General features: G+C 42.0%; 1 protein-coding gene across 1 annotated transcript in view; it reads left to right on the plus strand.

The window, feature by feature from the left end:
* LAMA2 (laminin subunit alpha 2) overlaps positions 1-24,951 on the plus strand; it is a 437,413-nt gene that overhangs the window by 334,678 nt on the left and 77,784 nt on the right. The window contains exons 43-44 of the mRNA XM_090032537.1: positions 2,369-2,471; positions 19,878-19,994. Coding sequence (XP_089888663.1) covers positions 2,369-2,471; positions 19,878-19,994 — 220 coding nt within the window. The remainder of the gene's footprint in view (positions 1-2,368; positions 2,472-19,877; positions 19,995-24,951) is intronic.

The following is a 24,951-nucleotide window of genomic DNA, read 5'->3' on the forward strand; positions in this document are numbered from 1 at the left end:
TCAAGTGCAGGTTAGACACTCAGTTTGTTGGTATGATGTAGTCAGTGATAATCCTGTCTTGAGTAGGGAACTGGACTAGATGACCTTTCAGTCCTGCTTTGCTTTGTCTCTGTGATCCTGTATATCATTTCCTATTAGCAGATTTGTGTGCACAGTGACTATAGCTTGAGGCCCCATGTGGATGTGTCCACACATGCAGGCACGTACACACTATTTGCAGCAGCTCAAATAGAAGCGGTGCAAATTTGAGCTGGGGCTTTTTGCCTCAGCGCACATGCTCAGACATGCATTTTGGTTTGGAGCAAATTGTGCCACTTGGTGCAAAATAACACTGCCTGGCTCCTCCCAGATCTGCAGCCAGGGTGAGCTAGAACCCAGGGCCAGAGAGAAGCCCAGGGCCAGCACCTGTGTTGTCCCCAGCAGTATAAAAAGATGCCCTGTCCTGGCCCCATCAGTACAAAAAAGCTGCCACTGGCCTCCCTAGCAGAAATTCTGGCATTTCCTACTGGAAAACTGAAAAATCCCTGATAAAAAAATCCCAGTCACTCTGTAAAATAACCTGAAGTCCATCTTTCTCCATGATTAAAACAAAAGACAACTATATATAAAGACAGAAAGAGAGTGGGAGACAGAGCAATCAGCTGGGCAATGTCTTATTGATATGTCTGCCATAGTCCCCTCCCCCTCCTCCAGCCCCCCTGACCCCTTACTTACTGGCACTGGAGCCCTGCTGCTGGCACACTGCCTGCCCTGCACGGGCAGGCACCACGCTTCAGCCCCAGGACTAGGCCAACCACAGAGACACTCTGGCAGCCAGAGCGTCTCTGTGGAGGACCCAGCCTCTGTTGCCCAAACCATGCCCTCCCCTACTTTTTTAGCTCTGTTTTTTTTTTTTGACCCCCTCGATATCTAGGGGTCTAATTTTACCCCCATACTGCAAACTTGCAATGAGGGGAACCTTTTCCTGTTCCTGCACGTGCCTCTTGCAGCATGTCAAAGGGGTTTGAGACACTGCAAGAGGCACGTGCAGGCTTATCTGGATGCACCCTGTGAGTGTAGAAATGTGTCATTACCACTCAACAAGTCAGTCCTGTTTCACATGCTTAAGCCAAAACTCAATACCAGTCTTAGGACAGCAGTTAAGCACATAGTTAAAGTATATGTGCAAGTACTATGAGATGATTGCAGTGAACCTGAACTTTGCAACAGTATATTTCCATGATACAATGCCATAAGCAGTGAAATACTACCTTCCAAAGAACCTTATCATGATTTTCTGAAATATTTTAGGCTTCTCCCAAGATTGTAACGTGGACAAGGGAATGTATGGTCTTTAAAGTGTAGCAAAGAAATAGCAGAGATTGGGAGAGATTGTTCAAAATATGACCTCAGGGATCTACCATAATATAAATAATGAATAATAATAATAATTGGCACCTAGTTATTTTTGAGTATGTGTCTGCCCTGGAAAATGAAAAGCAGTTACTTCATAATTACATACTTGTTACAAGGCTATGACCCATGACTAATATCAAATGTTTTCTGGCTGTCAAGTGTATTCTCTGATGCATTCTGCATTATGGAGTGACCTGAATTCTTTCTTACACACTGAAGGGCAAATGTTTCGCATTCTAGAATATTTCCTAGCAACTGAAAATACTCATCTAATTTTAAAAAGTCTTCCTATTGATCAACCATTGCACTGAAAGTACAACATTTTGTATTTCTTGGAACAGAGGGAGTGATATATAGCATGCCTAGATAAATCCTGATCATTATTAATGTAATGAAAGTCTTTCAGATTAAATTGTAGTTTACCCTTTTCTTCTTTTTGAATCCCATTTCATTCATTTCACCTTTTCTTGACTGACATTGTTAAACTAAAGAAATATAATTGCTATGAGAACATCTTTGTGCTCTGTATTAGAGTTAGGGTTGTGAGGTTCAGTCTATTAAAGGTTTTATAGCTGGTATAATGGAGGAGGACTGTATATATGTTTCTGTGTCCATAGTTGTAGAAAGAGGTCAAGATTTATATAAGTTCTGACATTCAATCCTACTTCCTTAATACTCATAAACAATTTCTTTTTCTTTCTTTTATTAGCTTCATCACTGACATTCTAAGAGAGCTCTGGTTTCCTGTAAAAATAAAAATAAATTAATTTAACGGCAAGTATTTTATTAGTCTCTTGTTGTAGGACCAGGGTAATGACAGTGGCATATAATTCAGAGCACATTGATGACCACTTAAAATTTTGATCACTCTTTAGCTACATTCTTTGCCTTCTGCATTTTATGACTTTAAACTTATGCTGAACTATTTTAAAAAAATACTTTTTTGTAAGTGATACTGATGGTTTGCTTACAGGTATCTGGTCCTCAAGGATCATTAAAGGATGGTGCCAAGAGCTCTCTTCAGAAAAGTTTCCGGGTTCTTAATGAGGCCAAACAGCTAGAAAATGATGTTAAAGGTAGGTATTGTATATGAAGCTACATCAGTAGAAAATGAGTGTGATTTGTATATATGTCTATTTAGGATGAGTTTTAACTTTGGGGCAAAAAGTCCATGCAAAACACTAAATAGCTTAACGTAGCGTTTTATGACTACCTGGAATACCTGGTTTTTGAGTTCAGGTATTTGCCTCCGATGGCAAATGGCAACCATGGATGAGTGGTGGATGATGAAGGCTTAGCTCCTCCATTTCACTGACCTGAGTAGGTAAGTCAGCATTGTTTTGTTTTTGCCTGTTTTAAGCAAAAACAAAAAAAATCAACTTTTTATGAAAAAGGAAAATGAGTTTTCAGCCACCATAAAGAAAGAAATTTTGTCTTAAAAATTGCAAATATTTGATTGAAAACTGAGAAACATTTTCTTCTTTCGGCCAATTTTTTCTGTGCCCCACATGCAAAGGCACATGTTTGTAGTGGGAAAAAAATAGCAGCACAAATTTTTGCCACTACTTTTAACCACTGTGCATGCCCCAACATGTCTACTTTGGTGCAGGGCAAAATTAGAGGGAAACTGCCATTTTTCCACTACTTCTGACTCCTGGTGTTCTGGAGAAGCCTGGCCAGAACTAAAGGAGGGGAGATACTCTGGCTGGCAGCCACAACATGTACAGAAGGACCTCTGTGTCTGCCAGCGCACCCTTCTGTGGTGTCCACTGCACCACTTTTTATCTCAGCAGGGTTTTTTTGCTACCTGGATCTCCTGGTAGCAAATTTTGCACCTGCACCGCAAATTTGCAGTGTGGGGAACATTTTAACATATTGGGAATGCAATTTGTGGTGCCACAAAGAGGTTTGCTGTGCCACAAACCTCATGTGCCTATATGTGTGGATCCAGCCTCTGTAGCTTTGTCTAAAGTCAGAATCTTGACCTTGAAATGCAATCATTTACTTCTGTAGCTAGTAAACCTAGTCAAAATCTATTAACAAATAATGCATTTGAGTACTTTCCTTCTACATTCAGTTATTGAATGTATTATCAGTGACTACATTTCCTATTTTTTGACCTGTTCAGGTATCATGCAATCAATAGTGGCTTGCTTCTAGAGCTTTTACTCTAGACAGATCCCACAGTTTCCTATCAACTTTTTCAAGAAAACACAAAATCACCTATTGCAACACTAATACTAGCCTCCTTAGGTTGAAGAAACATAACATTTCTCCACAATACTTTAGGACAGGAAGTGAAAAATACATTATTTGATTGGCTAAAAGTGGAAGGGGAATATTTAGTAAGCAGAATAAAAATTTTTTTAATAATTATTTTGCTCTTGTGAAAAATGTCTGTAATTAAGTTATTTCAACTGGGGAATCTTGGGTTTTTTTACTTCTACCTCCCCCTAAAAGTACCTCCAGAAGTGTGCCACATTGGGTCAGTGGTTCAATGTAATTTGGACAGAAAAGAGTCATCAAGTTAATCAATCATACAACTTTTTTTTGAAGTATCCAACTGCTAGCCATTCCTTACAGTTATGAGATATGTTATCAAATTCTGAGTGGTAATTTTGTGACTTAATGCCAGTATCTCTCTGACTGCCATTCTTCTATTAAAATTGAAAGTGCAATCACAGGTCTTTTGAAAGAGGTATGCATGAGGACTCTGGCATCTTTTGAATTTTAAATAATTGTCACAACATTGTGTTCTTTTAACTGAAATTATCATGGCAAGTTACAGGCATCTAGAAATATGCAGGAGGACAGCAATGTTATACTACCTGGAAAACACAGTTCTTGGGCTAGCCAGAAAAAAAACAATTGCTGATATTATCTATTTGTTGACAAATTGTAGGTTCATCATAGTATCTGAAAATCAAACTCTGATCTCTTTGCTTCATGCATCATCACTAAAAAATTGCCAACAATAAATATTCTACAATCAGATCTTAGCTATGTCTTTTTTTATTATTATTGATGATGCCCAAAACCTTTCTTTGTCAATACTTACAGTAGTTTAAATTTGTTTTTGCAAGAAACCAGACAGATCTGGTTCAGATGCCGGTAGGATCCAGTCCACAGTCTCACATAAAGAACTCTCTTTGGCCTTATAGAAGTTCTGACCTGTAGACCTCAGGATCACTTTTTAGCCATCCATGGTTTTTGGGGGGATTTTTTTTGGCGGCCCTAGGTTTTCAATTCTGGGAACATATTTAACAAGTAGGAAAGAGCTATTTGGTTTAAAGAGGTCATTAACCATGTTTTACCGTCATTCTTAAAAGATAAAAATATTTTTTACGAAGTAGGAGCTTGGTGGACTTGAAAATTTGAAGCACTAATAAAACTGGGTGTACATTTGGGTTGCCCTTTACATAAAACTCTATTGGTTGTCTTTACTGCTGCATTTACTGAAGGATATAGAACTAGTGAAGGAACCCACAGTAATACATATTACATAATACACAGATACTAGGTAGCAGGAGTAGTAGGCAATGTAGCTAGGGAAGGAAGAATGCATCCCCTTCCAAGGGACCCAGTGATTAAACTAATACATGTCTTTCCGGATTGCAGCTTACTACAACATGGACTGTTGGCCAGTTTCCCTGGCCAGTGTATGTGTATGTAGCTTGGTCACGATATAGCAGCACTGTCCTTTCTCCATCAGTTTTGATGATCACATTTTTTTTGACCAGCTTGTGCTACAAATAGTGTAACTGAGTCTGTGACAGTAATTGATGCATTACAACTTTCTAGATAAGTTATACAGTTATATTGGAATAGCCATTTTTTAGGGATGGTGTTCCACAAGTCAAGACTGCTGAAATATAAAGTAATAAGCAAGCCAGGTTCTGTCCCCGGATACGTGCAAATTCCATATGTACTGTAGGGAGTCCGATCTGGCCCTGAAAACCTATGTTTTAATCTAAATAATACATTATTTAAATATAATTCTGTTACAGTGTCATCTCTGCCAAAATGTAAAGATATCTCAACTTTATAAATCAGACAGGGAAATTCAGAGAGTCTCAAGTTATACATAAGTCAGTCCTGACTCATACACAGAAAGGGGCATTTATAAATTCATGACTTAGATTTTCATCTATTCTCTTGCAACTTTGTTAAGGTTAATGTGACTGATGGTTTTTCACTAAGGTTCTTTAATATGATATATAGTAAGTGGTTTGCAACAACATAAAATAACATATCATTGTATGGATTCAGCATGTTAGAAAATATAGACACACGTTCTACACACCCTGTAGAAATCAGTTAAAAGTTGTGCCCTGAATGTAGATACTGTCAGGACAGAACAGTGATGAATTCTCCACTCCCCCCTCACCCTTCCCCCTTCCCCCACCCACTCCAGTCTTTGCTCCAGAATGATGTTATTACAGGCATTGTTAACATAATCCCTTCTGTGCGTCTTGGTGTTTCTAGGATGGAAAGTGAAGCTAAGGCTAAAAGTAATAGAACGAGACCTCCTTCCAATTCTTACAAAGCCACCTGTTTCAGGATCCCCACTGGAAATGTAAAAGTGAAAGACAGATGATGGGCACTCTATAAAGAGCTGGTAGACAGAAGTGATCATTAGTTTAGAATTTCCCTCTCTGCACTACAGGTAGTACATTAGTTAAAGTAATGAAAACCCGTAAACCACTCAAGTAATACATCCTCCAGGAATCCAGGCCTGGGCTGTGACGGAGATAGGAATATTTTCTTGCTACATTATGACATTCCCCTGATTTGTGGCCAATTACACTAGTTATAAAATGGCTGTTAATCAGGAAAATGGTATATACTACCACCAAAACTGCTGAAACAGTCCTTGCAGAGCAAAACTACTGACAGAAGCTATTAAAATGGAGATTTAGTCATTTCTCTCTGTGGATCTGGGAGTTAGTAGGAATAAACCTGGTGGAAGAAGTTGATTCTATATGAGTGCTTTGGTGTAGTGTGAGTTTCCAGTTTTTTGGCTATGAGTGAGTGAATGCTGCTGTCTGCCAGCCTCACTCTGTGCCTTGAGGGATTCTCAGCTTGCCAGGAGCAATTTTTCTTCTTTATAATTTTGAATTTACATTTTTAAAAAATATACTTGCTTCTGTGCTGATTTGAGATTAAATACAGGCTTTGTCCAAAATGCTCAATGAAAAATGAGTAAGAATGCATAAGCTGAAGACTCAATGTCAGGTGGTCACTGAAATCCAGTTCATGTTATTCCCTTTAGCTTAAAAACTGACAGGTTAAGAAAAGTCTATCCATCTGACAACAGATGAACATTTTTAGCTAAAACATTTCATATCTGACAGCTACAATTGAAACCCTGGGATTTTTATCCCCACCTGAGGTGGATTTTAGTTGATCTAGAGGGTTGAATTCCCTCGGTGGTTATGTATGATAGAACCCTTTCATTAATTTTCATGACCAACATACTTTTCAGTGCAAAAATTGCAATCAACACTAAGTCTACACTTCATAAAAAGGCTGACGAACACAGGCTGCATCTCTCGTTACATCACTATTTTTTTCAGCTTATTCCTAACCCCGATTTCTAGCATTTTGCTTGTTTTGTGCATAAAGCATTATGTGGCAACCATAATCCTGTTTATACGATGAGACTACAGGGAGCAAGAATTCTGTTTGCAAAGGAGCAAAACAAACGTAATAGAAACAGAATAAAAAGCACACATCTTCACCAGCTGATTTGTGAAGTATGTAGTCAACATAGTTGACCATGTTTGCTGATTGTCTGGCTTTAGAACTACTTCTAAAAAATGTTAACAAAGCTCCTTTCCCCATTCTTTGGTGACATGCAGTGAGCTGTGTTTTTCTTATGTTTTTGATTTGCAATTAACACACCAACATATATAATATACAGAAAAAATGTACAATGCTCAGATATATAAGTTGATATTCCATCCAGTGTTTATATGGAGCATCTAATCATCTATATAATAATCAGGCATCCGACTGCAGCAGATTAAAATGCAGACATTTTTTTTTCTCCAAACTCATTTATGTCTAATTCTTTTTCCTTTGAGTAGATGCTTTAATATCTTGCCGTGCTGTGTTTCACAACAAAAACATATCTATGTGGGAGATCTGAGTCCAGATCATGGGGAACTACACACACATGTCTTCAGGCATACAACTCCAATTGATTTCATTGAGGGTTAAGTGCTCAAATAGCAATTAGGTACCTAAATACCTTTGAGAAGCTGGAAAGAAACTGACTAATTAATTATCATTAATTGCCTTTCTGGTAAAATCTCCTACCAGATGCTGAGAAATGAGTGGTTATAAAGGGATCAGTCCTTCAAGGCATTCAGGAGTCTCCAGTTCAGGGAGAGTTGAGGGGGACTACATCTTAAATGAAAGAATCCAATAAACTTTTCCAGGCCTGAGATATTAGCTAAGTAGCAAGAGAAAACTTGTACTGCAACTGTCCATGTTGCACCTATTTTCTAAGGCAAATTGGAGGATTTCAATCTATAGGGTTGTCACTTCATCTTTCTTGAACACCAGATCTAACTTAGGTGCCAAAGTTGTATTTTATGTGGAATGTATACTAAGTTCAAGTGAGCTACACAAGAACCTCACCTAACTGCTGAGGTGCATGCGAAGTTCTAGGCATCCTAGGTTTCTCCTGAAAACTGACTTGCACACCTAAACAATAGCTACTGCACAGGCGCATCTACGCGTGCGTTTATGGCGCTGTTATTACTGCACCGTCTCTTTGTACTTCATTTTTATGTCATGCTGTAATGGGGGAATGCATCACTATGGGGATGTATCTGCAGTATCATGGGTTTGGCCTGTGGACACTACCTTGCTAGTGTAGTGTCACATGTACACCCCCATGTGTCCAGAACTACTACCGTCTTGACTTTGCTGACTGTAAATCCTCCCCATCTCCACCTGGGATTCACAAACCAGGCTCAGAGATGTCAGACACATTTACTGTACATTCTTAAATGAGAAAAAAAAATCACATTTGAAATGAAGCTAGTATATTTCCTAGCTACTACACACTACTGTAAACACTCTACAGTCAAAACAAAACTTCTGCCAGTAAGTTGACAATAAATTGCTTCAGATATGACTCTTAAGGAATTTATCACTGGGAAAAATGAGCAGTTGGCTTAAAAAATAATGGTAGTTTTAGGAGCTTCATTCCTCCCTTTATGTACAGGATTCCCTCTGGGTATTTATTTATGGTTTTATTATTCCAATATTAAGAAAACAATTAAAATGCATTTAAGGAATTAAAAGCAAAAATATTAAACAGATGGAGTTTGAATATTCAAATTCAGAAATTCCAAGGAGATTTAGTTTATTAAAATCCATAAAGATAAGCCTGATGTTATGGTTACAAAGTTGGAAACAAAAGTCTGGAAGCACAATGCTTCAGAAATATAAAAGGGGAACAATTAGCATAATTTTTGGAGCTGGCAGGAGCAAAAAAGGAGAGAAATTAAGGCAATCCAGCAAAATTGCAAGATACATCACCTGAACTAAATCAAGTATGTCAGAATTATTAACATGCTTTCTATACACTAATATTCCAAAAAGACACTGGAGACACTAGAGAAATATCGTGCAAATTATATTTTAGAAAATTAAGTGGATCAAATTAAAACAGTTTGGAAGCTTATCTTACTAGACATGAAATTAGCTCTGCTTCATTTAGGATCAGATTCTGATACCCTGTCTGTAGGGGCATGACTGCACAAGACACTTTACTTGAGATTAGAGTAAATTACTACGTAGTAATCATCACTGTCTACATATGCAGATGTTTACTGCACAGTAATTTGCTCTAATCCTGAATAAAATTGCTACCTGTAAATACAAGTAGCAAATTTACTCAGGAGTAATTACTGCACAGTATGGCACATGTTGATGGCCTACAGGGAGCAAACATGCTCCCAATCAGTCAGGCAGCAGGAGTGCTCCCAGCCCTCAGGAGCTGCCTGCTTCCAGGGCCGGCTCCACCACCAGAACTCGGGCGGGTACGTGTCTCTTGCCACAGCAGCAGGGAGCTCTCAGCTCCTGCTCCATGTTTACAGAGTGGGAACTAGGAGCTCCCTGCTGCCAGGGTAGGGGGACATTGTCCCCACCTGGGCTCTGATGGTGAAGCCTGTCCCAGCAGCAGGCAGCTCCTGGGGGCAGGAAGCAATCTTCCAGTTCCAGCAAGGAAACAGCTGTCTCCTGGCCCTGTGCTCCCTGTCAGCTCCTGTGCTAACCCCTAAGGGAAGCCTAGAGCTTCCCCTGGCTACTGCAGGTGGCCTGTGCGGGGCTGGCAGGGTTGGGAGCAGACTGCTGCCATGAGCAGCAAATCTGCTTCTGCTTCCCTGCATGTGTAGATGCCTGCCCAGGGTGAGTTAACTCTAGAGTAATTTACCCCAGAGCATTTGCACATGTAGATGCACCCTAGTTTAATATCACCTTACAAGGAGCCTCCCAGTTCAGCAAAATATGGGGTATCAAAATTTGGATCTTAAATATACAAGCCACCTAGTCCACAGGGGCTCACTTTCATAATTTAAATAAGAGTTTTCCTATCTTACTCCAGCCTCAGCTGGTTTCCACATCTCTCCCACACGCTTGCACACGCTACCTGCCTGTTCTATGTGGGGTTCTTCCCAAGGGCCAGGCTAGGAGCATCCCCACCTAGCCAACTGATAGGATTAGCAAGCTCTGCCCTACATGATATTTCAGTAAATATCTTCCACTTATATTCCATCTCATAAAAGCATCAGTATTGCAGGCTGGATTTAAGCTAAGGGTTTTATTCTGAAATATGCTAAGCACTGTCACTGTCTACTTAGCCCAGGCAGATTTACAGTGCTTAGTACTTTGCAGAATCAGGACCTAGGTGGTTGGTTAAATGGTTTCGAAAGAGGCCCCAGATTTGCATGAACCAGCTTCTTTCCTCCAGTCCAGCTCCTAATCTGTCCTTTTTCTTTCTTCCATATGATTATTCTTGTTCTTCTACCTGCTGCTCCTCTGCCCACTCCTCTTTTACTTGTGATTGCTGTGCTATCTTTCTGTTCTCTCTGAAGGTTGCCTCACCTCCTAAGTGATTGCATGCATGCTGTCCTGCTCTTGCTTTCTCTCTTTTTCCTGTATTTTGAAAAGATAACTTTTTACAATTATTTTTAAAATAATCTCATTTTATACAGCCAGCATTAATACTGTTCTAATACATCACCTAGAAATGACTTTATAAAACCCTTAGTTCATATCTGCAGTGCATTACAATAATTGGCCAATCAAAGGCATGGTGATTATGCTGCCTTTAGAAGGCATGGAATAGAATGCATAGCATATTTCATCTGTCAAAAAATTCAAAGTGTCAAATAAAGGCTACATACTTGCTCAGCTAACTTAAAAATCAGAAAGACTGGAATTTTTTGTATACTCAAAATCAGTCAATTCTTCAGGTAACTGATTCCTTAACAGGAATAAATTAGACAGTTTTGAAAGAAAAAAAAATCTGGCAGCATATTCATATTCTAAGAAAATGTATTTCTTGGTTTTGTAGGTAACATAGTTTTGTTAGATTAAAAAACCCCCAAATGTTTGCTTCTGTTTTAATAAATCCATCATTAAGACACTAACTTTTATAATCTATGGAACTGTCTCTCTCAAGCAACACTGAAAAAAATTAAAACTCATGACTTTTAATTAACAGTATAAAATTAATTTAAAAATGTGTTTTGGAATGTAATAAGGGAGTGAGAAACTGGAAGTTATTAACCCCTTTCTACAAATCTCTGTTCTTACTATATTTCTGCATACAAAGTCTTGTGTGAAGGGGTCCTGACCTCACTGGAGTCTGCAAGTTCTACTGAAATACAAGCAGCGCTACAGTAATCATGTCTTAGCTTCTTGCCTCAGGTTGCGGTGAGATGGAGACAACTGAAATGCCCTCTGAATAGACCTTACAGGATAAAATTTCTCAAATAATAATTGTCCTAATAATTTGGCAGAGGTGAAAGGGTTATTACCATCTGTGTCCTAGGTTAAGCCTCAATGGTTTGGAGGCTTTGGCCTTATTTTTAGGGGCCTTAACCTGTGACATAGTGCATCATTATGTTATACCAATGGGCTAGGCAATACCTTGAAATACCTGTTCTCTAGGTACAACAGACTGATTTTTTTCCTTTTGTTACACAAATGCCTCAAGTTCCTATGCTGCCTCCTTTAAATTACGCTGTTTTGACTTTCAGCCAACTAGAAAGTGGAATACAAGAAAGGCAGCTTTTTAGAGAGTCTAGAATTAAGAAGTCATATCTTGGGTCTTCCTGCATGAGCTTAGTCAATTTAGGGTCAGATCCAAATTATTCTAAATGTCTCTGCTTAAGTGTTGCAGTACCTAAACATTATGAGTCTTGCCCCTATGTACGATCCAAATAGAGAAGGTTTAGTGCCTAGGATTCACATATAGTCTTTGAAAAAGTATGGTTCAGAGCAAGGAGATGCCATAGGCAGCCAACAGGAAACATTAGGCGCTGAGGTGTGTCTAGATTCCTGCTCTTCCTCAGAGCTTACGCAATTGACTCAGGGTTTGCCGTTAGGCACCTCCATCCTTTCTGGACCTAGAACATTTAATGGGAAGACACCTGACTCACACTAACAGCAGTTCAGTACAGTGCATGACCCCCCATGGTAAGTTTCACTTGAAAACATAGGTGGTGGCAATAGCCTGGTGAGTGAAAAACTCACTGAGGAAGTGGGAGAGCTGGATCCTAGAGCTTTCTAAGTCCAAGGAGATTCATACCCACATCTCCCACCTTCCAGGAGAATCCTCTAACCACTAGTCAAGGGTTGTTAAAGTTATGGCCCACTGGCTAGATTCAGCCCATGGAGCCATCCCATCTGGTCCACCAAGCTACCAGCAGACTATTGGAAATTGCTTGGGACATGTCCTGTCACAGAATTTAGGGCCCCTGAGCCCAAGTAGACCTGGCCATCAGTGGGGGTGAGGCAGGGGGTGCAGATATAGCCCTCACTCGCCCTGTGCCTGCCAGACCCTCAGCATTCACCTCGATCAACTGCTGGTGGCTCCAATGGATACAACCCAGGAGGAGCCCCACAGTCTGGATCCAGCCTGGGGTGACTTTGATGTCCCTGCATTAAAATTATAGAGTAGTATAATTGGGGGGAGTCCCTGCTGCCTCTTCTATTGAAGTCACAACAGTAGGCAGAAGAGAATTCAAGAATCATTGGGCAAAAAGATGAAAGCAAAAGAAGGCATTTCTTGACAGCCTAGTAATGATTGCAGTGCCTTGAGGGAAAGAACACTGTACATCAGACCCTACTGTCACTGTTATTACTGGGGGGCGTTTATCAATGCTTTTCTAATATAAAATGCATAGACAATCTTATGACCAGGGTCCAAAACCCTGGGCTCCCACCTCACTGAACTCTTCCTTGTTCTTCTTCTGCCCCCATGAATCTTGTATCACTGGTTGCCGAGTGCCACAGCTTCAACAGGGATGTTGGAACATGCCTCCACCTAGCATACTCTATTCCCGGGGTAACTAAGGTACTCTGAAAGGAAATAGATAGATGTGGATTTGATTACCTCCAGGTTACAGAAGGCCTAGGGCTCAGGCCTCTAAATTACTGGATAAGTGGCTTAATCACTAGGTTTTTGTGAAAAAGCTGAGGAGCACCATCATCAGTGCTTTATACTGGACTCAATCCTGTTGATGTCAGGGGTTAGGCCTGACCATTCTGATCTGGAAAAAAACTGAGCTTAACCAGGAGTTAAATGCCTTCAGTTCTTGATCTGGATCTCCTCTGCATGTGTACATCAGCTTAAATCTGCATACCTGTGCCAGAATAGAGACACCTACTGAACAGACTCACCCATTGGTTTTTGCAGCTGGTGAAGTCAATCTGGATAACATTTGGAGATAAAGCACCAAAGTTCCATTTCAGTTCCACTGAGGAATCTACATGAATGGTTTGGATCAGGCCTTTAGTCTCACTAGGTGTGTCCATATGTGCATTAGATCCAGGAGCAGTTTACTTGCAAGCAGCACAACCAAGCAGGCATCTACATATGTAGGGAAGCAGAAACAGATTTACTGCTAATGGCAGCAAACTGCTCTCACTGCCTGGGGTCCTGCAGTGGGCTGCTGCCACCACCAGGGGGTACTCTAGGCTCCCCCTGGGTGCTAGCCCAGGGGTTAACAGAGAGCACTGGACCAGGAGAAAGCTGTCTCCTGGCCAAGGCTGGGACATTGCTCCCTGACCAGGGGGCAATGTCTTCCTGCTCCAGCAGCAGGGAGCTCCCAGACATGGATCCCTGATCAGGACAGGACACATGGAAAGAACCATAGAATCATAGAAAATTAGGGTTCGAAGGGGCTTCAGGAAATCATCTAGTCCAACCCCCTGTTCACAGCAGGACCATCCCCACCTAAATCGTCCCAGCCACAGCTTTGTCTAGCTAGTTCTTAAAAAACTCCAAGGATGGAGTTTCCACAACATAGATAACCCATTCCAGTATTTTACTATCCTTCTAGTGTGAAAATTCTTCCTAATATCTAACCTAAACTTCCCATGCTGCAACTTGAGACCATTGTTCCTTGTTCTGTCATTGGCTATGACTGAGAACAGTCTAGCACCATCCTCTTTGGAACCCCCTTTCAGGTAGTTGAAGACTGCTAATAAGTCCCCTCTTAGTCTTCTCTTCTCCAAACTAAATAAGTCCAGTTCCCTCAGTCTCTCCTTATAAGACATGTGCCCAAGCCCCCTCACCATTTTTGTTGCCCTCTGCTGGCCTATCTCAAATTTGTCCACATCCTTCTGTAGTGGGGGCCCAAAACTGAACACAGTACTCCAGATTTGGCCTCACCAGTGCTGAATAGAGGGAAATAATCACTTCCCTTGATCTGCTGGCAACATACCTATCAATGCAGCCCAGTATGCTGTTAGCCTTCTTTGCAACAAGGGCACACTGTTGGCTCATATTCAGCTTATTGTCCACTGTAACCCCCAGGTCATTTTCTATACAGTTGCTACCCAACCATTCAGCTCCCAGCTTTTATTGGTATGTGGAATTGTTCCATCCTAAATGCAGGACTTTGCACTTTTCCTTGGTGAACCTCATGAGATTCATTTTGGCCACATCATCCAATTTGTTTAGGTCACTCTGAATCCTAGCCCTACCCACTAGAGACTGGACACACACCTTTCTGGGGTTATTTGACCCTAGTAGTCTTTCCTGCCCAAAACAGGGGGGTTGGACCCAATGATCTCACGAGGTCCCTTCCAGCCCTAAACTTCTGTGGATCTGTGTCTACTATTCTCCCCAGATAGGTATCATCTGCAAAATTGCTGAAGGTACACTTTATGCCATCTTCCAGGTCATTGATGAAGACATTGAACAAAACCAGTCCCAAGACCAATCCCTGGGGCACTTCACTTGATAATGGCTGCCAACTAGACATCAAGCCATTGATAATTACCTTCTGAACCCAATGATCCAGTCAGTTTTCTATCCAAAGAGCAGCAGGGGAGGGGCAGGTCTCAACCACTTCCTTGATCTTCGATGGGGCAGCTTTCAGCAAGCCCCTGGCTAGGTAGGGATTCCCCATCTAGTGGGGGCTCACTACTAGCTGCCCCACTGGATCAGGGCAGGGTGCTGGGACCTACCTCTGAGCAAGACAGTTCCTAGCCCCTACTCCACAATTGTGGGGTGGGGACAGGAGAGCCTGTTCCTCTCTCAGCTCTAAGATCGTAGAGCTGGGTTGGGAACAGGCTGCAGGGTTTGTTCCCTGCTCAACTCTGCAATCACCGAGTGTGGCGGGGAACAGCTCTGCAATCATGGAGCTGAGTGGGGAACAAGCTGAGAAGCTTGTACCCCACCCAGCTCTATGATTGTGGAGCTGGGTAGGGAACAGGCTTCCCAGCCCCTGCCAGCAGGGAGCTCTCAACACCACCTCTGCAACAGTGGGGCTGGCACTGGGAGATCCTTATATCCCAGGTTGAGCCCTGCAGTCACAGGGCTCAGGCTAGGAGACAAGAATTGTGCATTGCAGGCCCCGCAGTCACAGAGCAGGTGCTGGGAGATAAGGATCTCTCAGCCCAATCCCCACGGTTGCAGAGCTGGCATTGGGGGATAAGGATCTCCCAGCCCCCTGCTCCCTGATCATGATGATGAAGAAGGATCTCCCAGTCTCCGCTCCCCAATCACAATCTCAGAGTGAGGGTGGGGGGCTTGGAGTTCCCTGCTGCTGGGGCAGGAGGACATAGTCCCCACCAAGGCTCTGGTGGTGGAGCCTGCTACAGCAGCAGGCAGCTTCCAGGGGGAGCGAGCAATCTCCTGTCCCCTAGTGGCCAGCCAACCAAAAGCAGATTTGCTCCTGGTCATGTGCCTAAACAGACATTACTGCACCGTTAGTAACGTTACTGCGCCGTTAGTAATTGCAAGCAAATTTGCTACTTGCATTTGCAGGTAGCTGATTTACTCATGATTAGCAAGGCTTACTGTGCAGTAAACTATGCTATACTTCACATTAAAGTGTCTCGTGTGCTTCAGCACACCCACTGTGCTTCAGCTCCTCACTAGGGTGTTATGAGATTAAATATGATAACCCTGGCAAAGCAATTAGATACAAGACAGTTGCCTTTCTCTTCTACTTTCTTCAACAGCACTGTGTGAGAAGCTGTCTGTAAGAGTTGTGACACTGTGGCAGGGAGTACAATATACCAATACTTTTAACTAAATCTGTTTTCTCAGTTATGGACTAATGCAAGGATGGCCAAGAGCACATTCAAATAGATTTTAGAAAATACTGCGTCTGAATTCATCAGACTGAAGGCACAGCTACCCTTTCCTTATCTCTTATTAGAAGGAGGTCCTACCTAGAGGAGAATAGGTTTACTAAGAAGTTGCCTTATGGAAGAAGTAATCACATTATAAAAAAGGTTGAGGGTCTCCTTTATAGTGCATTACAAGCAGTTTTTCAAAATATGCCCTGAAATCTCTTTCTCCCCACCGTGACATAGCATAACCATTCTTAAAAGAGTCTTATGCTTTTATTTCTTCAGTTCTTTCTGTGTAGGTGTAGAGTAAATAAAATTCTGCTCCCATATTCTGCGGGGTAACTATTGTGATTTTTTAGAGCTTGATCATTATGTAATCTGATTTGGCAGACTGTAGTGGCACTTGTTTTGATACAGGTCCAAACTGTTAAGTATTAAGTTTCATTGAGCTTCCACACTTGTGAGAGTAACAGTTATAGTTTATGTTACTCCTGCCCCACCCCTCCCACAATTCCCCAGCTTTTGTTGTCAAGGTTAGTGTCACTAAACCAGTTTCCTAACAAGAAGACTGGAATTGAGAAATGATCCTGTCTCTTTCTCAGCTCTGAGGTCTTCCATGTTCATGTAAAAATGATAACAGCACCCCTCAAAATAGTTTTTTTCAGCAATAACTAGCATTTTCTTTGCCAACCTCTATTTCCAGCATTTTGAACTATGAATCCAAAGCTTCTTGGGAGCCTCTCTTCAAAGAACCTTAAAATCATTTTTACAGTGGATATTATTCCAGCAAAATCATCATTGTTATGCAAAACAATTTGTGAAGAATATTGATTTATTTGTGAAGGATAATATCAATTTAATCACTAATGTACTGATTATGACATTACTGTTCCTCTGATTTGTATTAGTTTTTCAGTTGATCCCAATTTTGTTCTATCATTTTATCCACAAACAGGTTTTTTTCCAAAAATCAATGTACTTGTTTCATAATAACTTGTTGTGGTAGTCTCATAATAGTGATCAATAGTTGTCCTAATATAATTCCATTCATTTTCCCCAGATTTCATGTCAGCAAAAGTTCCCTCTGTTTAAATCCAGTGAGAGTTTGGCACGCTACTTGTCACCACACTGATATGATTGATCTTGTCTCTTTATGTACAATGGACAAACCATATGCCTAGAACCATTATCTGAAAAAGAAGACACAAGATTATTATAGTGCACTTAATTTAGGGTTTATAGCATATAAGTGAGACTTTTTGGGTCCTTTACCATTGACTCACTGGATGGCCTTAGTCTCTGTGTGCCTCATTGTTTCTTCTGGGCATTGTGAATGTAAACATACAGAAGTGTGTGCACTTTGAAATCCTTGATAAAACCCTTTTATAATCACTATCCAATAGTCAAAGGAAATCAGGTACTTAAATGCTAAAGGAAATGGTGCTTAAATATAGAACTTAGCCTCAGTAAACCTTGCAACTATGTTCATTGCAGTAATTTAGGGGTCTGGCACACGTTACATTTAGGTCATGATTAAGGTGTTAAATGAACCATGAATAGTAACCTGACCACATGTTAAAGCCAACTTATGGCATGATAATAGAGCAAATCTTTGTGGCTCATTTGTATCACACTTTAAATTGAATGTATGGCCATGACAGATCCTGATGCTCAGCTGAACATAGAGACCCTGTATGGGATCAACCCAAAGTCTGGGGCTTAGTCCATACCAGATTAGTGGGATCAGGCTGGGGACAGCACCAAGTCCTGGACCCATCAGCCCCATTCAGTCCCCAAAGGCAGATGGATGGGGCTTTGTGTATCTGACATCAGGGAGCATCAACCCAGTCTCAGGCTCACTGTACCCCAGATCTTTAAAGAGCAGTTGTGCAGCTGGGAGTCCTTACTGCATGTGCACTTTTTTGAGTTCCTGGGGCTCCCCTGGAAGCAGCAGTTGAGGATCTGGCAGAGCCAATACAGTCCATGGAGAACTTTAAAGAGCACATCTGTAGTTGAGGTGCAGCTGTGCTTTTTAAAACTCCCTCGGTAGACCCAGACAGCAGAGAGAGGTTGGGGAGACTTTAAAGAGCTTCCCCAGGCTTCCCTGCTGGGGACTTTAAACCCTATGTCTGGCTGCTCTGGCTAGGGGTTAGGGATCAGAGTCTCTTGGTGGGATTTAAAGTCACCAAGAGGGAAGCCCTTCAACTCCTCCCCCTATCCTGCCTCTGTTCTCCTGCACCCAGCAGCCTAGCCAGAGCTGCCAGATACAGGGTTTTGACAATCAGACCAAGGCCTGTCCCAGCTGGTGCTGACAATCAGCTAATTGTTATCTCAGTGCACTGGGGACAATCAGTGCATGATTGTCTGCTCTACCTCAGACCTCACTGGAGTCAGTCTGGATGTGTACAGACATTCAGAGAGGTTAGGGGGATGTTAGCTTGATCTAAGGCCATCTGATCTAAGGTAATTAGGGATGGAGAAGCTAATGGAGGGCCTTGGGGAGATCAGGGTCACAAGCAGACTTCCATTGGGGGATCAGGGGGCAGGCAGAGTCCATAGGAGGCTCAGGATGGCAGGTGGGGTCCCCAGGGGAGATTGGGGGGGCGGGGGCAGGCAGGGTCTATAGGTGGGATTGGGGGATCTGAGGGGCAGGTGGCATCCATAGGGGAGGTGCTGGGGTCTGGGAGGGTCTGGCAGAGGCAGGGACCTCATGGGGACTATGGGGAGTTTGGAGGGTAGGGCGCCTCACATTCCCACCCCCAGTGCCAGGGCTATTTTTCACCCTCCAACCCCCACAGTGGACCAGCCCTCCATCCTTCCTGCTCATCTCCCCATCAGGACTTACTTCCTTGGCTCTGGGCACTGGCGAATCCTGGTAAAACTAGCACCAAGAGTGAGTTGCAGGAAGGGAGGTTTTAGTAGGCTCAGGATGGGGGGTGCTGGTCCACAAGGGTGGGGTTGTCTGTCTGGTGGGGGGGAGGGGCTGGGAGGCTAAAAATAGTCTGGTGCCAGGGAGGGGGTAGGATAAGCACAGTCCTGGAGCTGGAGCCACTGGCTGGGCTTCCCTAGCTCTGGGGCTGTGTTGGGAATTGAACAGCAGTTCAGGAGAGTTAGATTGGTCTAAAATGGCCAACCCAATTTAAGTTAGACTGCCTCAGAGGTACAGTTAACTTAGATCAGGCCAGCCATTTTTAGACCAATTTAACTGTCTTGAACAGAAGCACTTAAATTGACCTAACTAGGGATGTAAGTATAAGGTCTGCACCTGGGCAAACTAAGTTTGATTGGGTGGCTATTTTTAATGCAATCTAGCCTCCCCCTAACCTCTCCAAATGTCTGCACCCTTTGAGTCCCAGTGGCTAAAACTTACTGTCAGCTGTTTGTCAGTTTGGGCTGGACATGATGCAGAAGGAACCCAGGATTATGATCCCAGGCTGCCTCTGCACTTGCAAATAGCAATGGTATGATTAGGATCTGGTCCCAGCAATCACACTTCTTGCCAAGTGTGCCAAGGGCCTTAGTAATTCAGGAGATAGATATTTTAAATTACAAGTAATTGTTCCTGATGAGTATTATTGCAGTAATAAAATTGTAGATCAGAGAATACTGAAAATAAAGAGTTAAAGCTGCTGTTTATATGTACTCTGCAGAAAATGGAGAAAACTTGAATAGCATGAAGGACAGGTTGAGAGATGCTGATGAAAGGAACTCTGAGCTCCTGAAAGCGTTGAATGACACATTTGGAAAGCTGTCGGCCCTTCCTAATGGTAAGTAGGGAAAAATGCTGAAGCACTGGGCTCAGCTACGCTTTTTTTTTTGTTTTGCATCATTTAAAAATGTGTAAATATGTTAACCTTTGTCTATACCCATATAGTCCATTGTCTGCTATCTTGGCCAGAGTGCTTCTTCTGAGAAGAAACTACGCTGCATCTGAGAGAAACTAAAGTAAAAACAAATACCAAGTATTCGATTGCATTTTGACCTGGTGGAGACCACCATGTTTTTGACATTCTCAGATGGCCAGAGAGAAATACTGAAAACACTGTCAGCCAGTCAGTTCCTTTCAAAGCTGAGAGCCCTTCCTTTAACAACTATTTTTGTGGACAAAGTTTCTCAGCTTGATCAAAACCAAGACAGTGGTATCAACAAACAGTCCAAAGAGACAGGAATCTGAACTAAATAAAATCTCAAATTGGCCTCCAGATACCCTGTGTTTATAGGCACCCAACTGGATCCAGCCTGAAGGTTGGCTGATGTGGGTGGCTGCCCAGGGTGCCATGGTCAAGGGGGCGCAATACAATCAGTGCCACTCCTTTCCCCAGTGGGTCCTTGTAGCCCCCTCTGGCTTCTGCTGAGTTGGCCAGGTACCTCTCGGGTGGGTGGGAGGGGAATGCCAGGTACCAAGCAGAGGGAGGTCACCCCGCTCCCTTGTTCCCTCCTTCCTGTCTCCACGGGCTGCAAGCCTCTCTCCCTTCAGAGCCAGGAGGCTTCTTGTCAGTCCTCTGCCTCCACTGTCTGCTGTCAATAATTAATTGCTTTCCAGCAGTGGCAGCAAGCAGCAATGGCAAGTGGCAGTGGCAATAAAAGGGGGTGGGTAGGTGGGAGTGAGGAGGAAGTAGCAGCAGAGGCAAGGAGCATATGCATGGTGGTGCCTAGCCTGGCCTGGCTCACTGTGACTGGCTGCTGCCTATGGGGCAGTGGTGCTTCCTGAGGGCTCCACGTGCCTTTGCCACCATGCCCAGGCAGTGTCTGGTAGCCACCTCACCAGGAAGTACCAGTGCTGAGGAGGACATGGGAGGATGAGGACAGGTTAGTGGTGGAAGGTGGCAGCAGCAAGCCTGGCAGGGAGTAGCCAGCTGGGGTGGGGGAGTGCCAGAGAATAAAGTGGGGCATCCAGGCAACCTGTGTCATGGTCTCCTGCTGCCTCTTATTCACCTGCATGCTCAGTGCTACCGCTGTGGGCCTCAAGTTCTTCACCCTGGGCTCCAAGTTGAAGGGGAGCCTTTCTGCCCGGGCACCACTACTGGTATCTTCTACTTGGGGCTGCTGCTCTCTGCCAGGCCAGGGAAAGAGGTGCCAGGGGAGATGCCATTTGAGGGGTGGGCACCAAAATGCAAGTTTGCCCAGGGGCCCATTTTCCCTAAGGCTGGCTCTGGATCCATCTATAAAATTGAGTCACTTCAATTTGTCTGTATTTTGGATCAGTCAACAGTGAAGTATGGTAGCATGTAGTTGTTCCAAAAGCACCAATTGTGAACTAAATCAAATTAACATGGTTTTCCAACACTAGTGCCCCTGAATTTCTTTGTATGTGAACATCGGTATATGCAGACATAGAATACATATACACTTCCCAAGAACCATCATTCTAGTTCCTTTATAAATAATTTATCAATTGCCTATTATTAAGATAGAAAGAGATATTACCTTGATCATTTCTATAACTCACATCTTGTTTCTGATTACATCTGTTTCCTTGTTACCTTCCCCATTTCATTTAATGCTCTCCTTTATTGCTTCCTTATTAACACAGGAACTTCTGTGACTTCTTTCAAAGTGACCCCTGATATGCCTCCTTCTTACAACTTAACTTTCAATTAACTGTCTACTCCCAAGTTGTCTTTCTGCCTGACTTTTTTTCTTTAAACTAGAAAAGAAAGGAGAGAAAAGACTGTAGAAACTTGGGACTGGAAGGGATCTTTTGGGCTGTCAAGTCAGCTTATAGTCACAGTCAGCCATTTATTCAGAGCCTTACAAAGCACCCAGTCTGTGAACAGCACAACTCCAAGGCACAAAACCAGAAACACCATGGGTGAAAAAGCAGGGCAGAGAAGAAATTAGTTAATATATATTCAGATAATAGTAGTGATAGTAAAGGAAATCTAAATTAGAGAAATGCACCATTTATAAAATCACAACTAACATCTGCAACTTTGGAATCAAAATGATGCAGTCTTCTTCATTGTAATTATCTTGTGCTTCCAGTTCCTCTTTCACTTTGGACCACTGTCTGCAGTCTTTATTTTCCATGCTATGTCTCATTTATACAGTAAGTTTCTTAGGACAGACATAGGCTTTCTTTAATTATCATGAAGTGACCTACAAAATACATTCTTTATAACTAATAACAAAAAGTATTTAATGTTCATTAATAACCCCGAACACCATATGTTTACTACTGTGTGTGTATGAAATATACACACAGACAGAGAAGTACAATATAACATAATTATAATGGACATGGTAAATGAAATATTTGCTTATAGCAAACTAAAAGCTCCACCACCTCTTTAAGAGAATAGTTTGCTAAACTCTTTCTGTCTGAGGGAGAGCTTGTTTTAATGAAACTATGCCCTAAAAATTACTCAAATTTATAATCTGTCTATTCTGCGGTGGTCATGAAATTCTGAGGGCAGACAAAATTTTGTATCTATTCATTTCTCATGTTTTTGCCTTTCCAGATTTTACATTGCTGAAGTGTTTTGTTCTATATTCAAGAAACTGCCCAGATACTTGAAATTTCTCATTTGTAAGATTTTGTGCTAATATGCCATGCCTATTTTAGATCATTTTGTGATCTTATGGCCACAGCTACAGATATGACTGTTGTCTTTATGAGTGCAGATAGATGTCTCAGTCACACAGAATGGACCTCAGAGGGCAGTTGCCCTTAGGACACAGAATACTAAATATGAAGGAAGCAGAAGAAAAATGAAATATGCAACCCATGGGAATCTAATAAACTACCGTCAGATTAGAGTTAGTGGGTATTTGCCCTTGGGAGAAGAATACTTACACATACAGACGCTCAGATGGCATGCTTTCTAAATGTGATTAAAACCAAGAATAAAATCTGCAGCAAATAAATGCCAAAGGTAGGAAAATGCAGTAAATTAGTTATCAAACAGGGAAATAACCAAGGGAAGGCACAAAAAATCCCTCCAGTCTTATCCCTGATGCTTCAAGGATTCAACAAGACAGAGTGGCCTAAACTAATATTTCTCGTGTCAGCTCTGAAGTAATAGCCTGGCAATAACAGAAAGAAGCAAAATAGGAGGACAGCTTACCTTAGGAAAAGGACCCACATTCTCAAAAGGGGGCAAATGTAATAAGTGCAATGTATCCAGTGGCTAAATGTCAAGGTAAAAGTAACACAGCGATCTCAGTTTACATTTCTTGTAGGTAGGTTTCACACAATGAAATTTGGAATGCCTCTTAAAATGGCCAGCAAAGGAGCATACTCAGACACTTTAATGAAAAGAAGTAGAGAAAAGTAATCAAGCCCCAATATCATTTTCTTGTGAAATGTTGATATGTAGTATAAAATGGCTTTGTTTTACTTTCAAGGCATGGCTATGTTTTAGGGGCTCTCCCAGCCAGAATACCTAAAGGAGGTGCTTAAGGAGGCATGCCCTGGAATAAGATATGAACTTTGTTTTCAAAAGGTAGGATGAAGAAAAAAAAGCTCTTTATTTGTAGTAAGTAACTGGTAGCAGCAGCTAGAGAACCCAGCCTCCTCGCTGTTCTTTTCCCTGTGGATCATGTACAATTATTTTCACTTTTGCTCCCATAGAAGTTGATGTGGCAGAAACTGCTGTTACTGTTACTTCTTCGTTTACATTGTGCACCCCAATTTCCAGCAGCTGTTTTTTGGGGAAAAGGTATGTGTTGTATGTAAGAAAATATGGTATCCTACCTCAGGAAGGCAAAGCAAAATTCCTCTCCAAATTCTTCAGCATGCAAGTAAACCTCATCATTGCTACATCACATCCAAGAGGTGTAGCATTGCTCTGTATTATGTGCCTGGCGAGCTCTGCCAATGCATTGTGCCATAGGCTTGTGGCTCCTGTGCTGTTGGGGGAGTTTGTGTAAGCTATATGACTGACCGCTATGAGTAGAGGATGAGCATCTCCCCCCAGCTTCTCCCCCATCTCCCCATTTCTTTACACATCCATACAACCAAAAGGGCACAGTATTCTAAAAATAAGCCCCAACATAGACTAATGTCTTCTAACTTTCTCACAGGCAATAGTGTAAGTGCAGTCTGTTTCCCTCTCCCCTAGTAAAAGACAGCGTATTCTGTTAAATCACATAAACACAACAGGAAACCATAGACAATATGAGAACCAGTCCTACTTCCAGTCAGCTATAGGACATATCTTTACTAGCCCGCCATATAAGTTGAAAAGATAACTTGGATGTCTTTTGATCTATTTCACTCTAGTTGCCATAATACTACACTACCAAATCATATATATTTGCAACATGCCTGGAAAGTAGAGAAGTATGCTTTCCAATTTACTGATGGGAAACTGAGGCACAAGATCCGTAAAGTCCCTAATTCCTACTTGGGTGCCAAAATTCTATTGAAAATGTTGATAGCATTATCTCAAATGAGAATAGCATGCAAGGACTCAAAGTACAATTGTAGTTTGGGGTCTTCTCAGAGTCAGATCATGTATGGGGGAGCAGGAAGGAGTTAGAAGCCAATGGGAATGAAGTACCTCAATACTTTTGAAGATCTGAGCAAAGCTAACTTGTCTAGGATAAAACAAGAAGTCTGTACTTGAGCAGGAAATGGAATTGCATTACCTGAGCCTCAGCTTACTGCCTCTAACCACTGTATCATCCTTCCTCATTAGCTGTACCTAGTATGTACCACAATATAACCTACATTATTTTGATTAAGAAAATTAGTTTCCTGCACTCTATTCATCAATACAT

This window comes from Crocodylus siamensis, chromosome 1, assembly GCF_052110815.1.
Source record: "Crocodylus siamensis isolate JL-2025a chromosome 1, ASM5211081v1, whole genome shotgun sequence".
Taxonomy (NCBI): Eukaryota; Metazoa; Chordata; order Crocodylia; family Crocodylidae; genus Crocodylus; species Crocodylus siamensis.